Source organism: Corythoichthys intestinalis, chromosome 4, assembly GCF_030265065.1.
Source record: "Corythoichthys intestinalis isolate RoL2023-P3 chromosome 4, ASM3026506v1, whole genome shotgun sequence".
Taxonomy (NCBI): Eukaryota; Metazoa; Chordata; class Actinopteri; order Syngnathiformes; family Syngnathidae; genus Corythoichthys; species Corythoichthys intestinalis.
The window spans coordinates 26,513,824-26,539,049 of record NC_080398.1 but is presented as its reverse complement, the minus strand read 5'-3'; the positions used below and the strand labels follow the sequence as shown (position 1 = coordinate 26,539,049).

General features: G+C 37.9%; 2 protein-coding genes across 8 annotated transcripts in view; one reads left to right on the top strand and one right to left on the bottom strand.

Annotated features, from left to right (window-relative positions):
- The window catches only part of c1s.2 (complement component 1, s subcomponent .2), a 19,537-nt gene extending 6,121 nt beyond the window's left edge, over nt 1–13,416 (bottom strand). For 2 of the 5 annotated variants that reach the window (XM_057834125.1, XM_057834129.1), the window contains exons 1-9: nt 13,305–13,416; nt 11,727–11,867; nt 6,813–7,064; nt 3,871–4,084; nt 3,641–3,797; nt 3,286–3,491; nt 3,073–3,220; nt 2,886–3,004; nt 2,734–2,812 (exon numbers count right to left, since the gene is read on the bottom strand). In XM_057834125.1, the coding sequence (XP_057690108.1) occupies nt 2,734–2,812; nt 2,886–3,004; nt 3,073–3,220; nt 3,286–3,491; nt 3,641–3,797; nt 3,871–4,084; nt 6,813–6,838 (949 nt within the window). In that variant the 5' untranslated portion in view covers nt 6,839–7,064; nt 11,727–11,867; nt 13,305–13,416. The remainder of the gene's footprint in view (nt 1–2,733; nt 2,813–2,885; nt 3,005–3,072; nt 3,221–3,285; nt 3,492–3,640; nt 3,798–3,870; nt 4,085–6,812; nt 7,065–11,726; nt 11,868–13,304) is intronic. The other 3 variants (XM_057834127.1, XM_057834126.1, XM_057834128.1) reach the window with 3 other exon arrangements.
- LOC130914699 (tumor necrosis factor receptor superfamily member 5) lies at nt 11,227–25,226 on the top strand. Of its 3 annotated transcripts, none has more exons than XM_057834131.1 (8): nt 11,227–11,766; nt 11,849–11,974; nt 14,773–14,919; nt 14,998–15,091; nt 15,236–15,312; nt 16,418–16,525; nt 21,073–21,213; nt 22,951–25,226. In XM_057834131.1, the coding sequence occupies exons 1-8, from the start codon at nt 11,697–11,699 to the stop codon at nt 23,094–23,096; spliced, it is 909 nt and encodes a 302-aa protein (XP_057690114.1). In that variant the 5' UTR covers nt 11,227–11,696; the 3' UTR covers nt 23,097–25,226. The 3 variants fall into 3 exon arrangements, with proteins under 3 accessions (XP_057690114.1, XP_057690115.1, XP_057690117.1); XM_057834132.1 differs by having other exon boundaries at nt 11,849–14,204; XM_057834134.1 differs by having other exon boundaries at nt 11,227–14,204.

The following is a 25,226-nucleotide window of genomic DNA, read 5'->3' as shown; positions in this document are numbered from 1 at the left end:
AAATTAGATGTTCTGGCACTGGGGTCTCCAAACCAGTCCTCAAGGGGCTGCTGTGTGTCCTGGGTTTTGTGCCTACCGATCGAGCACAGACAGTTTAACCAATGAGGTTTCTGCTAAAACAAGCAGCACCCAGGGGCGCTGGAAGTCACTCACAGCAGCGGATGCGTAGGATCTTATTTTGTCGTTCATTTTATCGTTTCGGTCCAGATTTGTCATGCGCGTGCTTTTTCTCCATACAAGGTGTGCACAATGGCAGTACACACACGTGCTGGATAGTTTACGTACTACTACTAGGCTACTACAAAGACTGCTTTCTATTTCACTTACAGTGTGTGTTGCAGTTTTTTGTATTGGAAATAAGCGCCTGTGTATTATAATGCAAATTCCCTCAGCCAGACGACATAATGACACAAACACATCTGAAAACTAAAAGGTCCAGTAAGCCTCTATTTAACACCCTCTTTTCACAACACTCAAAATAAATTGCACACAAATTTCCAACGGCACTCTGCACGACGGCAGCTCAACAGCAACAACAAACAATAATATGGCTACAATGCATGGTATTTGAAGTTTCTCCCCGGTGTAAATCTGCAGCTTATTGCAAATTTTTTTTGCGCCATGTTAACGCCCCCGCCGTCAACAGTTAACTTATCCGTTCCAATAGCGCCTTATTGAACGTGACCAGGTTGCAAATGTTATTATGGATATGTGTGATTCCACTTGTCCACATTGAAAGGCACAATAGCGCCCCCAACTCATGTAGTGACTATAAATTGGGTGCTTCACAGATTGCGCCAGTTGTAATTTGTCATCAGCAAAGATGAGTTGGATAGCATTGCTAAGTTGCTATTAGCTTAGAGCCACAGAGCTAACCATTTCAATTGTTCTTTAACACATTGTGGCGTGGCCTGTGAGAGTGACCAGCTCGCATCGTGTCCATGTGTTGTGCAGACAATAAAAAGTCGAAACCATCCACGTCTCCTGGAACTATATTAAAACACAACGCAGAGTCCAGGAGTCCAAATCGCAGTAGACAAAGAAAAAGGGGTTACACAAGCAAGCTGTCAGGTTGTGACCATGTTATTAACAAACAAAAAAACCTTTTTCAACATATTTATTTAATCCCCAAAATTAAAGACGCTATTGTTTCAAAATGTTTTATATATTGATTTATTCAAAAAAAAAAAGAATCTACCAACTTTTTTCTCCCCAACACCAGGGGGTGCTGGAGCACCCTCAGCACCCCACCTTCCGCGCCACTGGCAGCACCTGACTACAATCAACTGATTACACTTGTAACACACCAGATTGGTGCAAAGGTGTCGTCTTGGGCTACGTCTACACGAGGACGGATAATGGCCTTAAACGTGTAATTAGTTGGACTATACAGCATGTCGGCTACACTAGTATGCCTATTATCAATATAATAATAGACTATGATAATAAACTATAATGTAGGCGGGTAATGTTACCCGCCGTATGCGCCGCCTAATATGGACTGCTGTCTCCGTACAACATTCGGATACTCGGGAAGGGACATCATGCCGTCACTGTTTTTAGTTCGGCATGACAGCATCGTAAACAATGAAGGCGGACGATCCAGACGTGGCATTCCTGCTCTTTTCCACACATTTTTCTTGAAACTTCAAACTACGTCTCAATAATATGCTTAAATTCAGTGCCCATTTGGGGTCCTCCCATCGCGGATGAGGTGAAGATGAGCATATTTTACAGAGCTCGTCTTCCGAGTTGTCTCCGATCAGCCAGCTGCTGGGCTGGCCCCTCCCAACTCAATACCGATGAGTACTGTATATGAAAATGCGTAGAGGAAAATTAAACCCTGAAAAGTGACCTGAGTGGCACAACCCCCCCCCCCCCCCCCCCCCCCATTCAAAGAGGCACGCGATCAGTTTTTTTCCCCCAGACATTTCTGCCTGTCAAAACTGTTGCCACTTCGAGGATCGCCACTTTTATGCACAAGCAGTCCTCGTTGCGGCTTCCAGGAAATATACGCAGCGACACACCATATGCTTCTATTTGTTATATTCCAAGTGGTGAGAGTGCAACTGAGCATCGATTGTAACATTCCAAGTAATAATGTCAGGCTTTCGTTGTTTTATAAAGATTTATTTCAATCACAACACGGCGCCTGCTCATAAATGCAGAGCGCGCTCTCCCTTCCACTCTCGCTCCTGTGTGATGCGTTTAATTGCGATCACGAAAAAAACAGGGATAAAAAATAATGACAGTCTAGAAGAAGGTGTAGTAATTTCAAAATTTGCCGTGGGCTAGGAATGAGTTTCTGTTTCAGAGGTAAACCACGCGGGCGTGACGTTACACATGAGGCTTCTCGTTTTTACGCATGCGTAGTTTGCCCAAATGCAGGCGTATCTTGCAGAAGAGGGGAGGCCCTTAAATGCATCTTAAACAAAGTGTGGACAGGTATAAAAATAGTCGGCAAAATAGCCTGGGGAAAATTATCTGTCCTAGTGTAGACGTAGCTTTGGTTCATTGGAACAAAATCCGCACCCACTGCGGCCCTATGTGGAATAGTTTAAAGACCACTGTTGTAGCATGATAAATGTGTATTTGTGTACTATATACATCATAGTGTTTAATGTACTGTGTACCGTATGCTTTGTTTGACGGCCAATATGGCGGCATACTATATGGGTGGAAGTGTGGTGACATCACATGAAAATACTCTAGACAGTTTTGTCGTGGGCATACGTTGGCATTCTGGCAGGCGGCGATCCCACATTCCATTCTGTTGGCACCTTGTTGAGAAACTCTGCAACTCTTGACCATCCTGACAATGATAACCATAACCTCTTATGTGAAGGTATCAAGCTAATCTAGGAATTGCAAGATTTAGATCATACCATCATCAGCTTGTGTCCTTGGTCACATTGCACAATGATGTAATCGCCATAGAAGAAGTCTGTCCATATATGTGGGACTATACCATTGGTAACCCTTCCAGGATGCTGACACCTGACTCCTGGATACCCCATAAACCAAAATAAATGCATGAAGAAGCCTTGTGTAGTTGAGCATGAACCAACTAACTGTGTGTCCTGTAGTCCAAACTCCAGCTGGTATTTGGGGCTTTGCCATCCGAGTGGTAGTCCAGAGTGACCCTGTTGGACATTGTACCTATCATTGCTGGGCTCCTCATACCACACACCCTGAAGGGATCACTGCCTGAGATGGTCACCTAACAAGAGGAAGTTCAAATCCAAAAGGCAGTCAACAGCCATGGAAGCTACGCCCTCCACTTACCTGAAGCCAGTCATGATGACAGACTACGTCCTGTGCTATTGATGTGCTCTCAATGTGGAAGTTGTCGTTGAAGTTGAGAGAGATTGCGAAGCCAGGTTTCACAGAGATTACGTACTGACAGGATACGGTGTGAGGGGGTGAGTTGGGGTATCCTGGGCTGGACAGGTGCCCTTCTGCTTCGTGAAATATATCCCTGCCGCAGGATACTTGCAATGGACAAAGGAGATGAACACTACAAGGAAAGCTTGAGAAAGGAATTGAACGCACAGCTTTTGAACTCTCTTGTAATATTTCACATCCATCTGGGAGGAAATTATGAGATATTTGCAAACATTGCTAACACTCCAAGTGTTACCCATAGCCTGGTAGTAAGCCGAGAAGCCCACGTTCTGTCCTTTGTTGTTGCTGCTTCCTGCTTGGAACACGAGGGTGAGTCTATTTCCCGGAGACAAGATAGTTGTAGAGTTCTCATGGCCACAAAACTTCCCGAGGATCCTTTTGCCATAAAATACCTATTAATAGTTCCTGATTAGAAAGTAACCTATCAATGAATAGCTACATTTTTATTGAAACAAGGTTCCTGACTGTAATGCTGTCGTAGCAGCAGCGTGCAGACGCAACAATGTCCAGGTGGGTGAAGGTGAGACGTAGTTGATAACCTTCTGGCACCCTCAGGTTCCACTGCTTCGTTATATTGGGCGGGTAGGGTTGCGGGTAACAGGGTGACTGGACTTTGCCATGCATTAAAGGCTCCAAATTGATTTGTTTCCAGGACTCAAAGCCCAACCAAACCATCAACCTAGAACATAAGAGTGTTAAATCTATAAAGTTAGACTAGGGCTGCAGCTATTGATTATTTAAGTCAAGGGTCCCCAAACTACGGCCCTCCCATTTGGTCCGGCCCCCTGAACAATAATTTTTTTTTTGTTTTTTTTTTTCCCAATAGTGTTATTTAATCCATGGCTTTTTTTCTGTGAGAACCCAGAAAAGGTTATTTGGTTATTATCTATTTAATTAATAGTGTTATTATTATATTATATTTTATATATATATATATATATATATATATATATATATATATATATATATATATATATATATATATATATACAGTGCTGCTCAAAAGTTTGTGAACCCCCTCAACATTTTGGAATTTTCTATTATTTCAACCTGATTTCCTAATCAATCAATTCAGTAGTTTTTTTTTGTTTTTTTAACAGTTGTGTTGTCGAGACTAAATTAAAAAGAGTTTTCATCAACTGATGTAGGTGCAAAATTGAACTGTTTGGTCACAACCAAAACCGCCATGTCTGGCAAAAAGTCAACACTGCATACCACCAAAAGAACCTTCTCCCAACAGTGAAGCATGGAGGTGGGAATGTCAAGATCTGGGCTTGCTTTTCATCCTCAGGACCTGGACAACTCCACATAGTCCAGGGAATCATGAATTCTGAGGAATATTGTCAAATCCTAGAACATAACCTGACGCCATCTGTTTTGAAGTTAAAGCTTGGCAGAAGGTGGATCATGCAACATGATAATGATCCAAAGCATTCCAGCAATACAACCAAGGAATGGCTGAAAAAGAAGAAGATTCGTGTTCTGGACTGGCCCAGTCAAAGTCCTGACCTAAATCCCATTGAAATGCTGTGGCGGGACCTGAAGCGAGCAGTTCATGCCAGACGCCCATCAAACCTCTCTCAACTGACTGCGTTCTGCAAGGAAGAATGGGCAAAAATCCCCCAAAGTAGATGTGAGAGGCTGATTAGTCACTACAGAAACCGTTTGGTTGAGGTAATCTCTGGAAAAGGAGGCGCAATATCCTATTAACTGAAGGGGTTCACATACTTTTGCACACATGATATCTGAGTTTTTCTTAAATCAACCACTTTTGTTAAATAAAGAATGACAATATAACTATTTCTTTTGTTTCAGTCCATTATTTGGAATGTCAGTATTGTGGATTTGGGTATAACTTAACATTTAATAAGGTTATTTTAGTTTTTTTTACAAAAAATCTGACCATCGCTGTGGGGTTCACAAACTTTCGAGCAGCACTGTATATATATATATATATATATATATATATATATATATATATATATATATATATATTTTTTTTTTTAATTGTTTTTACTTTTGTTCCGTGAAGAATCCAGAAAGAGTTATTTGATTGTGGCTTTCTGAAAAATAATTATTTTTTACTGGCTTTTTTTCTGTGAAGAACCCTGAAAGGCTTATTTGGTTATTATCTATTTAATTAATAGTGTTATTATTTGGCGGGGGATGGCGTGGCTCAGTGGTAGAGTAGTTGTCCCCCAACCCAGAGGTTGTGGATTCGATTCTCTGCCCTGATGAACTCGCCTTAGTGTCCTTGAGCAAGTTACTGAACCCCACATTGCTCCTGGTGCTGCGTCACTAGTAGGTAGATGGCGATGTAGTGTAAAGCGCTTTGAGCGCCTTGAAAGGTGGAAAAGCGCTATATAAGTATAACACCATTATATTATATTATATTATTATTATATTATATTATATTATATTATATTATATTATATTATATTATATTATATTATATTATATTATATTATATTATATTATATATATTTCTTTTTCATTTACTTTTGTTCCGTGAAGAATCCAGAAAGAGTTATTTGATAGTGGCTTTCTGAAAAACAATAATTTTTTAAATTTAGGCACTCCTGCAATCGTCAGACCTTTTCTGTTACAAACTGGCCCTCACAGGAAAAAGTTTGGGGGCCCCTGATTTAAGTAATCGATTAATCTATTCTAGTTAGTTCGAATAATAGAGTAATCGATTAGGAACATTTAATGCATTGCAAAATAAATTTTAGAACTGCACTTTCAAAAGAGCATTAAATACTAATACAAAAAAAAAAAAATCTGTTGTGATTTTCCAAACGTTGAAGAATTGCACTTTCATTTCACAAGAACAATAAATGCATTTAAAAATGAAATACCCTATCTTAGCCTCAAATGGTATAAAAAAAATTATAAATGAGGATCAAAGTACAACATAGGAACACAATTGGCTAACTTGCACAGCAGAAGTCCCTTAGCTTAAATGCGATAAAATGCTAACGTTTCTTTACAATGTTCTTAACAAATCATTCAAACAAAACACTGCTAAATATACTTCTAAACTAAACAACGAATGCATAAAAAAAATCATATTAGCTAACAAAAAAATACCTTATGTTGGTCCTAACAGGGAGCAGCTGGATTCAGCAATATTAGACAAGTTATGGCACATTCACTGTTGTCACTAGAGGGCAGTCTATCCACCCAAATCTATAAAACTAAATGCAACATTTTCCAAACAAACCATTACAAAGTCACTCTAACTGAATGAATCCTCTAAGCAGCAAAATTTGATTCGAAGCTTTTTTCCCCAATCTAAACACTCGAGTTAATCGATTAATTGTTGCAGCACTAAGTTTGACCATATTGTTCTAGGCATAGGGAAATTTGTGTGGATTTAAAATAAAAAAATATTAATCTGAACTCACCCCATGATTGAGGAAGTCAACTCCATTCTGTCATTTGCTATTAGAAAACAAAGTGAGGCCCTGATGTCAGTCTCCTGCTCTCAGTCTTTGGCTGTTGGCTGCGTAAACATTCGCCAGTTTGTCCACTGAATGTTTATTTGCATTTATTGAACGCAAAACAGAGACTTCAACGCTGCCGTGGCCTTTACCCCCTGCTTGAGCATACAGAATGGTGGAATTGAATGTTTGTCTCTTGTACTTGGACAGTAATATCTGTTGAAAAACATGCATTTTTGGTTATTTAACAATGAATACATACATAGTTAATTTTTCATTTGTTAATTTTAACAAAAACACAATTGTTTTAACATTTTCTAGAAGAACTACATCTCCCATGTTGCTTATCAGCGAAACAGCAAAGTTTCCAGTCATGACAATGTAAAAAATAACAAAATAATACATAGGATAGTAAAACATAGGCGGAGTTTGACTTCTGTGGTGGGGGGGTAAAACATGTTGATGACCCCGAAACGCAGTGTCAGCAATAAAATTAACTTGCAAGATACAGGTATATGCTCGGATAGTAGCTTAGCCCACGCTTGTACATACAGGCATCCCAGCTGTGTGTGTGGGGGTGTGCTTGTGTGTGTGAGCGCGCACATTTTTTTTTCTTACCTAGTGGAGAAGTAGACACCGCATCCTTTTTGACTGAATATTCCAGCAAGGAATATTGATAATAATACGTTGGAAATGAGCAGGTTTTTTTCCTATCATTTTTTTAAGGGAATTCTAAATCAGGCTGCTTAGGACAGCTACAGTGTATCACAAAAGTGAGTACACCCCTCGCATTTCTGCAGATATTTAAGTGTATCTTTTCATGGAACAACACTGACAAAATGACACTTTGATACAATGAAAAGTAGTCTGTGTGCAGCTTATATAATAGAGTTAATTTATTTTCCCCTCAAAATATAGCCATTGATATCTAAACCCCTGCCAACAAAAGTGAGTACACTACACCCCTTAGTGAAAGTTGTCAATATTAACATACAACATGTCAACTGTCAATATTTTGTGTGGCCACCTCTATTATCCAGAACTGCCTTTACTCTCTTGGGCATGGAGTTGACCAGAGGGATTATTTCACAGTACATGTTGGAGTTCACTTTTCCCTCAATTGGAATGTAACTCTCCAACACCTGCAGCGCTCATGCAGCCCAAGACCATGACATTCCCACCACCATGCTTCACTGTAGGCATGACTCACTTATCTTTGTACTCCTCACCTGGTCGCCGCCACACATCCTTGAGACCATCGGAACCAAATAAATTACCGTAATTTCCCGAATATAACGCACACTTTTTCCCCCCAAAATCAACTTGTAAAATCATGGTGCGCATTATAAACGGGTACATGGATGGAGACAGAAATATATTATATATGTATAAAAATTAGGGCTGTCAAACGATTAAAATTTTTAATCGAGTTAATTACATCTTAAAAATTAATTAATCGTAATTAATCGCAATTAATCGCAATTCAAACCATCTATAAAATATGCCATATTTTTCTGTAAATTATATATATATTCTGTAAAATAAATTGTCGGAATGGAAAGATAAGACACAAGATGGATATATACATTCAACCTACGGTACATAAGGACTGTAGTGGGCATTTCACTCTACAGTCATTTAAATCTGTCTATGCTGTCCTCACTCCGAAGCGTCTACTTTTTCCAAAGCTAGACAGCTAGTGAACGACGCCTTAATAATCAGACTTCTTCCTTTCTCATCTGATTTATTAATAAAATGGTCTCAAACAATTGTCCTCTTTAGACCATTGTAAAACTACAAAAAAAAGTACACAAGCATTGCATTAGCAACAACGTTAGCTTAGCACGCTATACAGGTTCACTAAACATAAACAAAAAGCGTCTCATACAAAAAATATAACATTTCGCTTACTAACATAATATGTACATTCTTTACAACAACCATACTTACGGACAAATCTTGTCCAAGGATCATATAAGCACAATATTACAACGTAGGCGTCAGCCCGAGACGTCGTGCAGCCATATTGAACTGGCAAGAACACAATACACCATGTCGCAAAGCGACCACAAGAGTTCGCTGTTAGACAGCAAAAAAAGCCTTGCTGTAAAACATACCAAAAGGCAGAATACTGTCTGAGCGGGACATATGCGTTAATTGCGTCAAATATTTTAACGTGATTCATTAAAAAAATTAATTACCGCGCGTTAACGCGATAATTTTGACAGCTCTAATAAAAATGGATTTTTTTTTTTGTTATTGACACGGCCATGTGGTGTTGAAGAAACGTATGCGGCGATCTGTTGCCGACCATTACGGTACGTAACGTCACCATTTTGTTTCGGTAATATTTCACTCTGATTGGCCGAATGATTTCGTCTGTGTTAAATTCTGCTTTTTTTCACTCTTCATAAAGCACAGAATTTAGTTTCTTGAACTCATTTGTGTTAACGTTTATTGCAGCTCCGCAACTCGGACCATAACAAACGTAACAACACAGACTTCATGTGTGTGTCCGTCAACTATATCTGTCCCTCGGGAAACTCAAACCCAAATAACAATAGTTCCTATTGTTACTGTCATGTCGACAGCGATGAGCTCTCTCGGATTTCCGCCTTACGTTCTCACTTTCATTTTACCGTATCATTCCATGGAGGAAACATTTATTCATCATGATGAAACAAGCAAGTTATACAGCAGCCTTTAAAAGAAAAGTCACATCTGTTTTGTTTTCTCCTGGATTCTGCTAAGTTCAAGAAGTTATCAGATCATATTATAAATACGTACATATTGTCAGTTTACGGTAATGTTTTGAACTACCAATGTGCTATGCTTGTGCTGTGTTTCACCAGTCAGTAAAGTGACATTTCTGTATCTGTATACGAGCTCTGTTTTCTTGTATTCTTCTATTTATTGGTGCTAAAATTAGGCTACGTGTTATACAGGGGTACAATAATTTTCCCTAGATTTTACGAGTAAATTTGGGGTGCGCGTTATACTTGGGTGCGCCTTATATTCGGGAAATTACGTTAATCTTCGTCTCATCAAACCATAGGACATGGTTCCAGTAATCCAATTGGTTTGCTGACATGCGTTCAGCAAACTGTTTGAGGGCTTTCTTGTGTACCGTCTTCAGAAGAGGCGTCCTCCTGGGGTGACAGCCATGCACACCAATTTGATGTAGAGTGCGGTGTATGGTCTGAGCACTAATAGGCTGACCCACCACCTCTTCAATCTCTGCAGCAATGCTGACAGCACTCCTGTGACGATCTTTCAAAGAAAGCATTTGGATGTGACGCTCAGCACGTCCGCTCAGCTTCTTTGGACGACCAACCCAAGGCCTGTTCTGAGTGGACCCTGCTCTTTTAAAATGCTGGATGATCTTAGCCACTGTGCTGCAGCTCAGTTTCAGTGTGTTGGCAATCTTCTTGTAGTCTTAGCCATCTTCATGTAGTGCAACAATACGTCTTTAAAGATCCCAAGAGAGTTCTTTGCCATGTGGTGTCATGTTGGAACTTTCAGTGACCAGTATAAGAGAGTGTGAGAGCTGCACTACAAATTTAAACAACACCTACTCCCACACCTGGACCTAGTAACACTAACGAGTCACATGACATTTTGGAAGGAAAATGACAAGCAGTACTCAATTTGGACATTTAGGGATGTAGTTTCTAAGTGATGTAGTCACTTTTGTTGGAAGGGGTTTAGATATTAATGGCTATATTTAGAGGGAAAATAAATTAACTATTATATAAGCTGCACACAGACTACCGTATGTTTCATTGTGTCAAAGTGTCATTTTTGTCAGTGTTGTCCAATGAAAAGATATACTTAAATATCTGCAGAAATGTGAGGGGTGTACTCACTTGATTTTGGCCAAGATCGGGTCCATTGGATATGGTACGCCCGGTGGTGGCTCTGTTATACAATTAACGTCTTTAGTGGGGCAAACTGAAACTCCGCTCACCATTTTGGCGGTGCTCTCCGGTGTTTCATGGTCCACATCTTCAATCCTTGGCTCTCGCTCAGTGGTTTTTGTCGCTGCTGAGAGCTTAGGTTTGAAAAAATTACGTATACCCATCTTGCCGCTTCTGTCCTCAGGTGGGTTTTTTTTGGGCTAAGCAAAGCAAATGATCGTGTCTAAGGTGCTAGTCACATGATCTGTTTGAAAAATAATTTGGACCCATTATAAAAATATATTTTTTTGTTAATTTCATTCATTTTTGTTGTTTATTTCAATGTTTTACATCTTATATAGACAGCATTTTTACCAGAGAAGTCTTAATTTTAAATTCATATATAGGAAAATGAATTACATGCAATGACATTTTCGGCCCCATTGTAATCTCCGCGTATGTAGTAAAAAGGGAAACCTTTCATCTTCAACTGGACGTTGTAATTTGGGCTGTTTTTTATTGAATTGGGCGGGTTTTACTGTGTGATTGGGTTTGATACAGTCTTTCCGATCTGGTAACCCTGTTTGGGACAAAGGTGCAGGGAATACAATGGGCGATGATGGCGATAGAGGAAGAGGGTGTAGCAGAGCCTCATTGTATTATGCAGCCAACATCAACAAAGTCTACAGCAGTGGAGGAAACACTTGCAGGTTACACCGTACAAGCAAAGGGGGAGGACAGAGGGACAGGAAGGAAATAAGAGGAGGGATGGCAAAAAGACAGTAAATGAGATTGCAAAATGGCAAGATGAGGGGTCAGTAGGAGTTCCACTGTGTGGGATGACTAAGGTGAGGAGGGAAAATTTGTTCATTAGAAGTCGAGTTCAGGGAAGCACTTTAACCAAAGCTTGAGAGCAAGTCAGAGAACAACACTTGTGGAGATCTTAGTGAAAATGTTAAAGTGCAACGTAGAGGACATGTACCGGAGTCAAGCTGGAAAATGCTGCAATCGTTGCCCACCAGGTCAGTTGGAGATCACGGAACATCTGTCCGACGGGATCTTCTCATGTTTTTCGGTGACCCACATTATGTTCACCTTTGCCAGGGAGCTTTGTGGCAGCCGACTGCGATCACAACAACAAGACTTGGTGTGAAGTCTGCAGACAGGGGCTCTACACAGCCACCAAAAATCACCTCCGTCAGTGCCGTGTGTGCAGGTCGTGTAGTGCCAGTAAGTTACGCTCTCCAGGGTCTCATTCCAAAGTAATTTGTATGAAAAGTGGCATTTCGAAAGACAGTCATGCTCCATTTTGACTGTTTGAGACCTTAATATTAGTATACAATATACTGTACATACATATATATACAAATATGTACATACTGTATTAATGCTCTGATTTATACTGTATATACAGTACTATACAGTATATTAAATATGCAAATTGTGCTGTCAAAATTAAAACTACCCATCTCTAGAGCTAAATCAAACCAAGCTTCGACCTAACCCTTTCGGGGACTGATCACTACGGTGGACCGCTATTCGGAATATGACACGTAAGACCTTTAACCCTTATTAGTATTATTATTATTTTTTTTAACACTTAAATCCATTAACCCTTTATGGAGCAAGTAAAAACTTTGGGTAATCTTGAAAAAAAAAAAAAATTTGGACTCTTTAATTCTAAGAAATTGAATACTTTCTGGGCAAGTGACTATTTTTGGTCATTTGAAAAAAAAAATAATATGAGCCATTCTTGTTATAATTTTAATTATTATTCATTATTGTGGACACTCCAAATTGTCTGTAGGTGTGAGCGTGTACGTGCATGGCTATTTGTCTCTATGTGCCATGCGACTGACTGGTAACCAGCTCAGGGTGTACCTGCCCGTTGTTCACTGGGATAGGCTCCAACATCTCCGCGACCCTCTTGAAGATAAGGTTCAGAAGATGAATCATGAATCATTATTGTATTTTTTAATAAAATAAATACTTTTAGAAATTCATACAATGTTAATAAAAACAAAAATTCTGAAAAAAAATTACTACAGCCCCAAGTAACTTTGTAAAATTGACTTTTTTTTCATAGTTTTTAAAAGAACACTAGGTAAATTTTTAAACCTTTATAAAATATTTTCATAACATTTATGATGATATGTCGACTGACAACTAGTTGAATGACACCTCTTTTATATCTCGAGGGGCTCTGTATAGCTTTTACTGGCGCTAATTAACTTTGAGGAGGATGGTTCCACACAAAAAAAACTCCAGATGTGCTGACTGCTTTACAGCATACGTCAAATCCCCCCTTTCACTATTCATTATAAAGACGGAAGTCAATGCTAACGCAACAGAGACAAAAAGTTTTGTGTAAAGAGGAAAAAGTGAGTCTACCAGGAAGTACAGAAGAAACATTAGCCTGGCTTTAATGCGCTGGCGTGACAACCCCCCGCTCGCCAACCGAGTGCTGATGAGTTCGGGTGGGGTGGGGTAGTTGGCCACACTAAGCCTCACAGTTGGTAACTGTCATATGATATTGTTTAGCCAAAACAGGATTCATTACCTTAATACATTTCAGCTTTCACACTGCTGCTGGAAACAGAAATGTTGTTTAATCCATCTGCAGGCGACCATCATGATCTTATGACACTATGCGGGTGTGCGCTGGTCCTCATGGGAAACGCAGTCTTCTTTAAGGCAAAACACTGCCGCTTTTGTCCACGGGCGTCGCTAAAATCGACCAAAACTGAAAAGTTACGAAGAGTTGCTTTTAACTCATTGCATGCCAGTCAGGGCGGTAGACGTCCGATTCATTTAAACCAGGAAGACTAGTTGTGAATGCTCATGTTTCAGTGCTATCAATGGCACTTGTCATCCGGTCCAATCCATTTTGACTGGCAGAGTTGGCAGTGATAATTCACTGTAACTAATCATTTACTATTATAAAAGTTGAAAAATTAAAAGGATGTCAAATCTAACCCAAGATATTCAGCTTTCCTGTAATATGAATAATCAGCAAACAGTAAAAATTGTGACAACCAACTAGACATGTGCCGATTACTGGTTTCAAGGTATACCGCGGAATGAAAACGTCACGGTTTCAAAACCGTAAAAATTTTCCGTCATACCGTCCCTAGGGTATTTGCTATTTTTTATGTCCCAAAAATACAAGGAGAAATCCCTCGCTTGCATTTGCAAGGTCAACTCTCCCCTACTGGTTGTTTCTCCGTGTCAGTGAGTCAGCTGTGCACCACGATGGCTGGAGTTGGTGAAACTCCTGAACTTTTTCCCCCAATTGAAGAAAACAAAATCTCTGGTATGGGAATACTTCAGCTACAGAAAAGTTACAGAGGTCCGCGGCTTAAATGAGGAGGGCCAACCGACATGTAAAGCATGTTTGAGGAGGGTGGCTGCCGAGGAGGCAATACTTCCAATATGATTTGGTATTTATACGAAATTAAAGGTTAGTAAAAACTGTCGTGAATGTTTCCTCCAGCTACTAGAGTTAACTCCAGCGTGCTTAGTGTGTCTAGCCATGGTCAAACATATGTTTTTTTTCTCTCTGGCAACTGTCTGTGTTGAGAAAGAGAGAGTGTGTGTATAATGTAAACATGATACAAGTCATACACACGTGCGTTTTATGAAAAGAAATTCAATTGTTTTTGTTCTGATGGTAATAATGTTGAAATGTGGCTGTGGGTTTAGGCTCACCAAAAGGAGTGCATTTATTTTGATTTTATTTGGAATACTTTGTCATTTTAAAAATTATTTTCTTAACATATATACTTATTTTCCAATTTTCTAATATGTTTTGAAAAATAAAAATCCTCTTCAACTGGATTTTTTTTTTTTTTTTTTTAAACCTAGATGTGTTTAACACATTTTAGAGCTGTATGCAATACAGTGGTACTGTGAAACCGTGATATTTTGGCTTAAGGTTATCATACCGTCAGAATTTCAACCAACCCTGTTCTCCCTGACGAGTACTTTTCTGAAAGAAGCTTAGTGTGAGCGTTATATCTCTGCTGTAGGTAACAACCAGATTACGCAGAAAGAATGCGCTCCCAACAAGGACACCGTGTGCAAGTGTGCATCAGGCTACTTCTGCAGTGGTGATACCTGCGACCACTGCATGCTGGGTACCTCCTGTCCTTTAGGTTCAGGGGTTAAGGTTGAACGTAAGACTCTTTTAAACATGTGTTTTAAGTTCAATTTCTACAAGTGAAATGAAATTATTATTATTATTTTTTTTATAGCGAGCGGGGCAAACGATACGATCTGCACTCCGTGTGTAAATGGAACGTACAGCAACGTTTCTGACTCCTACTCGGCTTGCCAAACACACACCAGGTCAAAATTTGGATGATCAGTGTCGTTGGTGGCGATAGATGTTCAATCCATTTCGACTGAGGAGTATCGACTGGCATCTATCGCCGGCAATGGCCGCTAATAGTGTACATGCAGTTTTTTGATATTGTGTGTTATTGCTGATAGATGTGAGGACTTGGGTCGAGTGTTAAGAACTGCAGGAACCTCCACCAGTGATGCCATCTGTGGGGAGTTCAAATCTGGTAAAATGCTTTCACTTTCAGTGTCATTTTCAAACAAGGGGTGTCAAACTCATTTGGTTCCTTCCGAGAGCTTTATTCTTTTTTTTTTTTTTTTTTTTTTTTTTTTTTTTTCATTTAAAAAAAAAAGTGGGGACAGTAAATATTTGGTTCCTTTTCTATTAAAATTTTTATTTATTTTTTGTATTAATTTAAATTTCCCATACATTTAAAAGAGGCAAAAGTAAATATTGTCTTTGTATTTGTTTATTTTTTTGTTTTTAAATAAAAAAAAAGGGACAAAAATATATGCCATAAGCTACAGCACACCTGTGATAAACAGTACAGAAAATAAATGAATGAAAACAAACTATAAATAAAATTCCTAGAGCTAAATACACACCCGCCACAAATCTTAAAAAAAATTTTTTTTTTCCAGTTTTTACAATTATTTTTATGAAGACTAATCCATATCATTACTACTCACATTGTTTTTTTTTTTGTTACCTTTTTTAATTTTAATATTTTCCAAAATAGATCTTTCAGTTAACTAATTCTTTTTAAATAAAATTATATAAATATATTAGTTTTTTTTTTGTTTTTATTTTGTTTGTTTGTTTTTTGTTTTAAACACTAACCCTACAATTAGATGTCAAATGGTGGCCCCAAATATTGTCCTGTTGGCCAAAATTGGCCCCTGTGCTGTATGTTTAAGACCACTGCCCTATATGAAGGTTAAAAAAAAAAAAAAAAAAAAAAAAAAAAAAAAAAAACGTTATTTGTGAATGATTTTTTCATTAAACAAAAAAGGTAAAAACTTTTTGAAAAATTATAATAATCAAAAACAGTGTCAGGCTCTAATTTTTAGTTTCTGAAAAATGGTTTTTTTAAAAGTAAAAAAAAAAAAAGGGCGAAAAACAGTAAATATTCTCTGATTTCTGTAGTGCTTGATTTTACATTGCGGACTACAGAAATTTTACATAAATTAAAACATATAATCATTGCACATGGTTTACTTTGGTGCGCCAGAGAAAATGATGTTGCGAGCCGGAAGTGGCCCTTTGGCTGCAAGTTTGTCACTAATGCCTTAAAATACTTGATCTTAAGGTCATAGTTTTTGTTTTTGCAGGGTGCCCATGGATTTTACCTGCTGGCTTATGGCTGGGCTTCGTGCTGACCTTACTCATTGTTTTACTACTGATGTGCTGGATGACCAAACGCAAATCACACAAAATGAGTATGTGCCTGCAAATTTTTCATACACTTGCTTATTTCGAAAACATTCTTTTAAGTGACAATACTCCTCCCACTGCTTCCTTTACTGTTTGTCAGTATTGTCAACAGCAAATCAGCACACTGTCACTAAGGTTAACATTGAATATGCATTTTCTCGCGGTCGATGTACAATAAATACCAAGAAAACCACATCCGGCACATTTTCAGTTTAACACAATAACGCAGCAGTCAGATGATTTACACGTCACCAGCACCTGACGGCGGTATATCGACCTACATGTGTGCCAAAGGTTGTTTTAATTGACATTTAACGTGTACATGTAACCAGTCTGGAAATTACAGACGCAAGAGAATTTGTGTGTGTGAAGAAGCTTACATACCTGTTGTCTTTGATTCTGTTTGGAGAACAATATTATAATGTTTTTTAAAAAATAATCCTTTACTTAAAATGTTATGGCTGAGGCTTGTTCCAAAAATACAACAGAGTATTAGGGCCAAACAATGAATGAAAAAAAAAAAGGGCCATAAGAAGAAAGTTATATTACAAGATTAAAGTTGAACGAGAAATAAGTCACACGCTGTAAGAAAAAAGTCATCATATTACGAGAATGAAGTCATACATTGTAATATTATGAAATTAAAGTAATATTACAGTATAGAAGTCGTAATGTTCTGAATTTGAAGTCGCAATATTGTGAGGGAAAAAAAATATGAGATTCGTGTCATAATATTACGAGAAATAAGTCATAATGCAACAAGATTAAAGTCGTTACCAGTGTTGTTAATTTTACTTTAAAAGTAATTAATTACAGTTACAAATTACATCTCCCAAAAAGTAAGTGCGTTAGTAACTCAGTTACCTGAATGTAAAAGTAATTAGTTACTTGGCAAAGTAACTAGTGATAAGTTTCTTTTTTTTTTTCTCAAAAAAAAAAACAAAAACAAAAAAAACACACACACAAAAAACAGGTCACACAATGTGAAGTTTAAAGGGTTTTGGGGACAATTGGCCCTAGCCCAATTCTTTACCCTCCACTTAACTAGACACAATGGTATTGTGATAACTAGATAGTAACCTTTGCTATGTGTGGAAGTCATTTAAAGTTGTGAATCAACCGTTAAAGTTGTTAAAATTTCTCCCGTTATTGCATTAGGTCCCTTCTGTCTACTTTCAACATGTGTAAGTTTTAAAATTGTTTCATCATTTAAAGATAGATTTAAGTCAAGATTTTGCCGATTTAGGATCATTTTAGATTAAAAAAAAAAAAAAAAAAAAGTTACTTAGGTCCGCTAGGAGGATCTCTACATCAGAGCCTTCCTGAGAGGTCTACTGCTTTAAGATGGCGGCTGTTTACTAACGCATGTACTCCTTAAGACATGTTGCCAATGCAGCCGTGTCTGTCATTTGCATCTAGTTCTATAATAATTGATATCTACCGTATCATGTGGGCGTAGTTTGTAAGCTATGGCTACAGTCAGGTATTATTGGAGGCTGGAGACACCTAGCATCGCGTTTGGGTCTTCCCCACTCCTGCTGTGCTCTCTCGTCTCCGTGCGTCCGTCTCTCTCACTTTTTTTATTCAACCAACTTAGTAACGCATAGTAACGCACGCCTTTCCCGCCTCAGTAACAGTAACGGCGTTGCCAAGATGAGAAAAGTGATTAATTAGATTACTCATTACTGAAAAAAATAACGCCGCTCGTAACGCCGTTATATTCTAACGCTGTTATTAACAACACTGGTCGTTACTGTAGGTATTTTTGCATTGACAGGACACGGGGCCGAATTATAGGGGGCCTGGATTGTTGGCTTGGCCGTCAAAGCTGACAGAGTGGAATCACAGACAAAGAGCTTTTTTCGTTGAAAATTCTTGTGAATAAATGCTTAAATCCCTGAATTCTTTATAGATATGGATGTAAAACAGTGTCAAAAAAAAAAAAAAAAACCTGTGCAGTGAGCAATTATTTTACGTAAATATGTTGAAGTACGATGCTAGTCTGTTTGTCAATGTGGCAGCTGCCGTATGTAAACAGAGCTTTTCTGGTGAAAATTCTTGTGGATAGATGCTTAAATCTCTGAATTCTTCATAGATATGGACGTAAAACCGTCTCAATTCTTTGTTAAAAGAGCAAAAAAAAGGGCAGTTAGCATTTATTTTACTTAAATATGTCAAAGTACGATGCTAGTCTGTTAGTCAATGTGGCAGCCAGCCACCTTATGTAAACAGAGCTTTTCTGGTGAAAATTATTGTGAATAAATGCTTAAATCCCTGAATTCTTTATAGATATGGACATAAAACAGTCTCGATTCGTTGTTAAAACAGCAAAAAAACGGGCAGTTAGCATTTATTTTACGTAAATATGTCGAAGTATGATGCTAGTCTGTTAGTCATTGTGGCGGCCGCCATATGTAAACAGAGCTTTTTCGGTGAAAATTCTTGTGAATATATGCTTAAATCCCTAAATTGTTTATAGCTATGGGTGTAAAACAGTCTAAATTCTTGGTTAAAAGCAAAAAAAAAAAAAACCCCCCAAAAAAGTGCAGTTAGCATTTATTTAACGTAAATATGTCGAAGAATGATGCTAGTCCGTAGCAGGTAATTTTTCCCATTGTTTTTTTTCCACAACGTTTACAAATGCATGCATGGTACAAAAATGTAATAATTACCTTGAATCCTCGAACAAATCACTCCTGAGACAATCCACCCTGTTTGTATGGGGTACAGCTTTCGTACTTTTTCATCCTAAATCCGGCGTTGGACAGCTGCATGTGTTGACTAACTGTGACCGACTGCGAATAACAGAAGCGGACTGGTGGACGGCACCCTTCTTGAAGGCATTGCGCAGTGCCTGACGGATGTGACCGGTCAATACCACTATGAAGTCTATGACATAATACAGTATGTACTGTATGGTGGCATTGTGGCTAAATTAGCTGCTACGTATTTTACTTAGCGCTGGACTGGCTCCGTTAAGATGGACAAATAAATTCAGAGCTATGTGACGCATTAGTATATATCCTTATATTGATTATAACTGATTTATCTGCATCAAAAGATTTTTACCATTTATCTATGAAAATGATTCTAAAATACAGCCTCATTGTATTGCCATGTAAAGAATCTAGTAGTAGCTAATTTAGCAAAATTAGCCAAGATGCATCCATCCGTAAAGAAATGTGATATAACTACTTTAATCTCGTAAAATTACTTAACCGTAATTGGGTTTAAAGAAGCTTTCCTGAATTTTCATCAGGTGAGGTTCACCTTTTTGTGAACAAGTGCGTGAGAAAATAATTTTAACAGTTTAAAGACACTGTTCCTCCACGCACAATTGCAAGGAGTTTAGGGATTTTATCATATACAGTGCTGCTCAAAAGTTTGTGAACCCCCTCAACATTTTGGAATTTTCTATTGTTTCAACCTGATTTCCTAATCAATCAATTCAGTAGTTTTTTTTTGTTTTTTTAACAGTTGTGTTGTCGAGACTAAATTAAAAAGAGTTTTCATCAACTGATGTAGGTGCAAAATTGAACTGTTTGGTCACAACCAAAACCGCCATGTCTGGCGAAAAGTCAACACTGCATACCACCAAAAGAACCTTCTCCCAACAGTGAAGCATGGAGGTGGGAATGTCAAGATCTGGGCTTGCTTTTCATCCTCAGGACCTGGACAACTCCACATAGTCCAGGGAATCATGAATTCTGAGGAATATTGTCAAATCCTAGAACATAACCTGCCGCCATCTGTTTTGAAGTTAAAGCTTGGCAGAAGGTGGATCATGCAACATGATAATGATCCAAAGCATTCCAGCAATACAACCAAGGAATGGCTGAAAAAGAAGAAGATTTGTGTTCTGGACTGGCCCAGTCAAAGTCCTGACCTAAATCCCATTGAAATGCTGTGGCGGGACCTGAAGCGAGCAGTTCATGCCAGACGCCCATCAAACCTCTCTCAACTGACTGCGTTCTGCAAGGAAGAATGGGCAAAAATCCCCCAAAGTAGATGTGAGAGGCTGATTAGTCACTACAGAAACCGTTTGGTTGAGGTAATCTCTGCAAAAGGAGGCGCAATATCCTATTAACTGAAGGGGTTCACATAGTTTTGCACACATGATATCTGAGTTTTTCTTAAATCAACCACTTTTGTTAAATAAAGAATGACAATATAACTATTTCTTTTGTTTCAGTCCATTATTTGGAATGTCAGTATTGTGGATTTGGGTATAACTTAACATTTAATAAGGTTATTTTAGTTTTTTTTACAAAAAATCTGACCATCGCTGTGGGGTTCACAAACTTTCGAGCAGCACTGTACGGTTGTCATAAGGGTTGTAAGTACTTTTACACTGTATTTAGGTAGAGCTACATGTACAGTGGGGAGAACAAGTATTTGATACACTGCCAATGGGTTTTCCCATTGGCAGTGTGTCAAATACTTGTTCTCCCCACTGTATGTGCGTAAATAATAATGCATAAAATTGCCATTTTTGATTCAATTTTTTTTATAAATAAATAAATGACTGTAATTATGCATGTTGTGTCCAAAGGCAGATCAAATGCTGCCATTCATGATGTGAGGAACACACCTGAGGGCCTGCCGGAACCTCCTCCACCGACTCCCAAAATTTTTGATCAGGATCAAAAGAGCGACTTCACACAGGCCTGCCAATTTACGCTGCTCAACATGGGTAAAATATATGATACCACCAATTTGTTAATTTACTCATCCATATTTTGATTCAAACCAAAATGTGTCATAAACATTGACAAACAGGAGAAGTTACTTCAAAGAAGATGAAGTGTAATACGGTATATATAAAACAACAGCTCACACTTAAATCTAGATGCAACATTCTGTAAATTATATAATAAAATGGCTTAAAATAAAGTGGCATTCCTTAAATGGAACCTCGGACTTAAAAACTTGTAGGCTCTAATAAAATACAATTGATCTCTTTTACTAAAATATGTTATTAAAAACACATAAAAGATTGCCATTGATTTAAAAATCTATAATATTTAGTATATGTTTTGACCTTCAGAGGGGGCCATGTTTTATCTGCGCAATGGACGCTCGGGGTGATGACGTAGATTGTCACTGTCACTTGATTACTAGAGGTTATTGCAATTCCTTCTACGCGTTCAACACATGCGCTCATCGTTTAAAAGTGGCGAGTACTTACTATTTATGTTTTTATTGAGTCTTTTATTACCTTTTCATTGCCTCAAAATACTTTTTGCATGTGTATCCCTCTTATAATTTTAAACATTGTGTTTTCTTGTGGTAGCTTTAAAGCAGATAGTTGATCTGTTGACCACATTAGGCCCGTAGCATATTTAAACCACCCTTATTTGATATTATTACGTTTAAGTATTTTCTTAAGGCATCTTTAGTATGTTCTGTCTGTATGCATCCAAATAAAACAAGCTGAAAGCGCACGGTAGTACTTTGAGTGTCAAATTTGCCTCTTGTAGACGTTTCACCGGTGTAGCACAATTTGGCAGAACGCCGTTTTCTCCCCCTACTCTCTTCTCGTCTAATCCCGTCTTTGCAGTTCATTTTGCTTTTGCTAATCGTTTTGTGAAAAATCGACTGTCCTGTCATGCTCATTAATGTTCCTCTCGGGTTCAAATTGAAAGGGTTGAACAGATGACATGTTTATGTCGCTAGAGTCATACTGTGGAAGCCCGGTAGCGTAACCATGTGACGTCACTGCCCTGCGTCATCAACAACAATGGCAACCTACTAGTAAAACTTAATTTTACAAACTGTATAAAAACGAAAGCATCAAGAGGGGTTTCAATATCAAATTATTTTAACTCATAATAACGTTTATCTTTAAAGAACTACGAGTCTTTCTATCCGTGGATCCCTATAAAGGACAATAAAATTTGCATAGATGTGATTATTTTAATATGAGAAGAAAGATTGGTCTTCATTTTTATTTCAAATTTTCAAAAACTGAAAAGCAACAACATAATCAACATGCACAAGTATATTATAAAAAGAAACCAAAAGATGTTTTATACTACGCAACATCCAAACACAGCCGGAAACAGTGGAAATAAACACAGCTGGTAGGAGAACATCGTGCTAGTTGTTGTGGGAAGCCAGGGGTAAGATAGCATCATGCAAGCATGATAACTATTTTACATTTGGGTGCGCTTTTTTTCCTTAACCCATTTCCTGCCATTGACAACAGGTGTAAAAATGCGGACTACCCTAGTTTTAATAATAAGATACATTATTTCATACATCATTAATTTTATTTTTCACACCACTTATTCCTATGTCTATTAAAAATGTCATTATTGTTTATTATGTGGTTTGTTTTTTCATTAAAACATGAAAATAGCATGTCCTATGCAGTGGCATCATAAGTCATGTAAGTCAACATTGACAGTACAGTATTTTCAATCTCCAGACAAATGCGCTGAGATCTGCAGCAGAGATCACAACGAGGATCTACCTCTGGCTCTCAAGACAAACTCCTGGGACCACCACAATGGGACGGAAGCGTACCACAGGAGCCATTCTGAGCCGCAGGAGGACGAGTGGTGTGGAACATGAGTGTCGAGGTCACAAATGTGTCAAATTATCATTTCAGAAATACGAGGACCATTCATGCCGACAAACACTGTTTGGGCTTACTGCCCCCTTCAGGATTTTTAGTGAGCGTCGCTGTCAAGTCATGACCTCTTAAATACCGAAGTCTTACCACTCTTCCATTAAATTAAAAAAAAAAAAAAAACATCATAAATTGGTGGCAAACTCTTGAGTTAAAATTACAATCACCATTTACCTAGATTCAAACGGGTGCGTTAACTCAGAGTGAAGTCACAACACAGTTACTTATTTTAACTGCACATTAACACATTATCTGATTGTGAGGTAATATCGATTAATATTTCAATAAATGACAGAACTTTTGGAATAAGTGGTTAACACTGCTTTTGAATTCATTATTTTACAGAATGCAAGTAATCGCAATTAAACTCAGTGAATTCTCTTATTTGCGAATCAAATCATTTTTTTATTTTTATTTTATTTTATTTGTTTCCCCTCAGGCATGACAAATCCAACAAGCATACAGCATTTATATGTGTTTCCAATTAATTCAACCTGAAGAGACAAGGGCAGACGGGAGAAGCCGAAGCTTATTTAAACCCGCCCCCAGTATACCTTAGGACACAGAAAATATCGAATAATAATTTTTGACATTCAGATTGCGTAGTGATTACAAGGTCTTTTTTTTAGTTTTTTGTTTTGGTATTTAACCATCCTCCTTGATTGTTCATTTTCCCAATAGTCCATGTCGATCGTGTCCATGTGCTCGTTATGTTGATTAGATCCAGTAGATTAGTTCATAATTCAGCGGGTAGTTTATTCAGTTGATTCGATCCAGGTTTTGGCCGCATTGTAAGATCTTGGCCAGGGCACTCAGTGGCCAATTTACCAGTTCCATGTCGTGAAGATTATCTGTCCTTGTGATGTCTGGTTGAGTTCTGTTTGCATTGGAGACCCTCCTTTGTTTTGAGTACACTTGGTTTTGTTTACAAGTTTGAATTGCCACCCTGACATTATTTACCTTTTGTACAATTTGTATTATGACCTAGAAAGATTAAAAATATATGTTAGAGGCTGAAGATGTCATTGTCTCTCATCACAGTTATTCAAATAGATTGGACGTCCTTGGCCGTCAATGACAGCCAGCGTGTCAATATAGATTATTGTTTGGCAGTACATTGAAAACAAAAGTGTGCCGATTACCATTTTTGGATTCATTATTCTCATGTGATTAATCATGATTAAAATTAGTAACCATTGCCCGGCCATACTTTTTAATGCAACATTGTCAACATATGGATAAAAAAAATCATGCTATAAGAGGGCACATATCCATTTTTATAATTTTGTTTAAAGACAACATTACAACTGATTTGAAATAGAACAAGGTATGATTCTAGTTTTTTTTTTTTTCTAATTTTGTTTGTTTTTTTTCTTTTTCCCCCACCAATTTGAGGGACCACACGACGTCAGATCTAGTTTGAATGGAAGGGGCTAGCACTGTTTTAAAAATGTATAATATTTACCGTAATTTCCCTAATAAAAGGCGCACCCGTGTATAATGCGCACCCCAAATTTACTTGAAAAAACAAGGGAAAATTATTGTACCGTTTATAACGCGCACCCTAATTTTAGCACCAATAAATAGAAGAATACAAGAAAACAGAGCTCGTGTACAGATACAGAAATGTCATTTTACTGACTGGTGAAACACAGCACTAGCATAGCACATTGGTAGTTCAAAACATTACCATAAACTGACAATATTTACGGTAATAATATGATTTGACAACTTCTCCAACTTACCAGAATTTAGGAGAAAACAAAACAGATGTGACTTTTCTTTCAAAGGCTGCTGTATAACTTGCTTGTTTCATCATGATGAATAAATGTTTCTTCCATGGATTGATACGGTAAAATAAAAGTGGGGACTGAAGTCGGAAAACAGAAAAAGCGCATCGCTGTGGACTGTAACAAGAGGAACTATTGTTATTTGGGTTTGTTTCCCAAGGGACAGATATAGTTGACGGACACAGGAACTCAGTGTTGTGTTACGTTTGTTATGGTCAGAGTTGCCGATTTGCAATAAACGTTGACTCAAATGAGTTCAAGAAACTAAATTCTGTGCTTTAT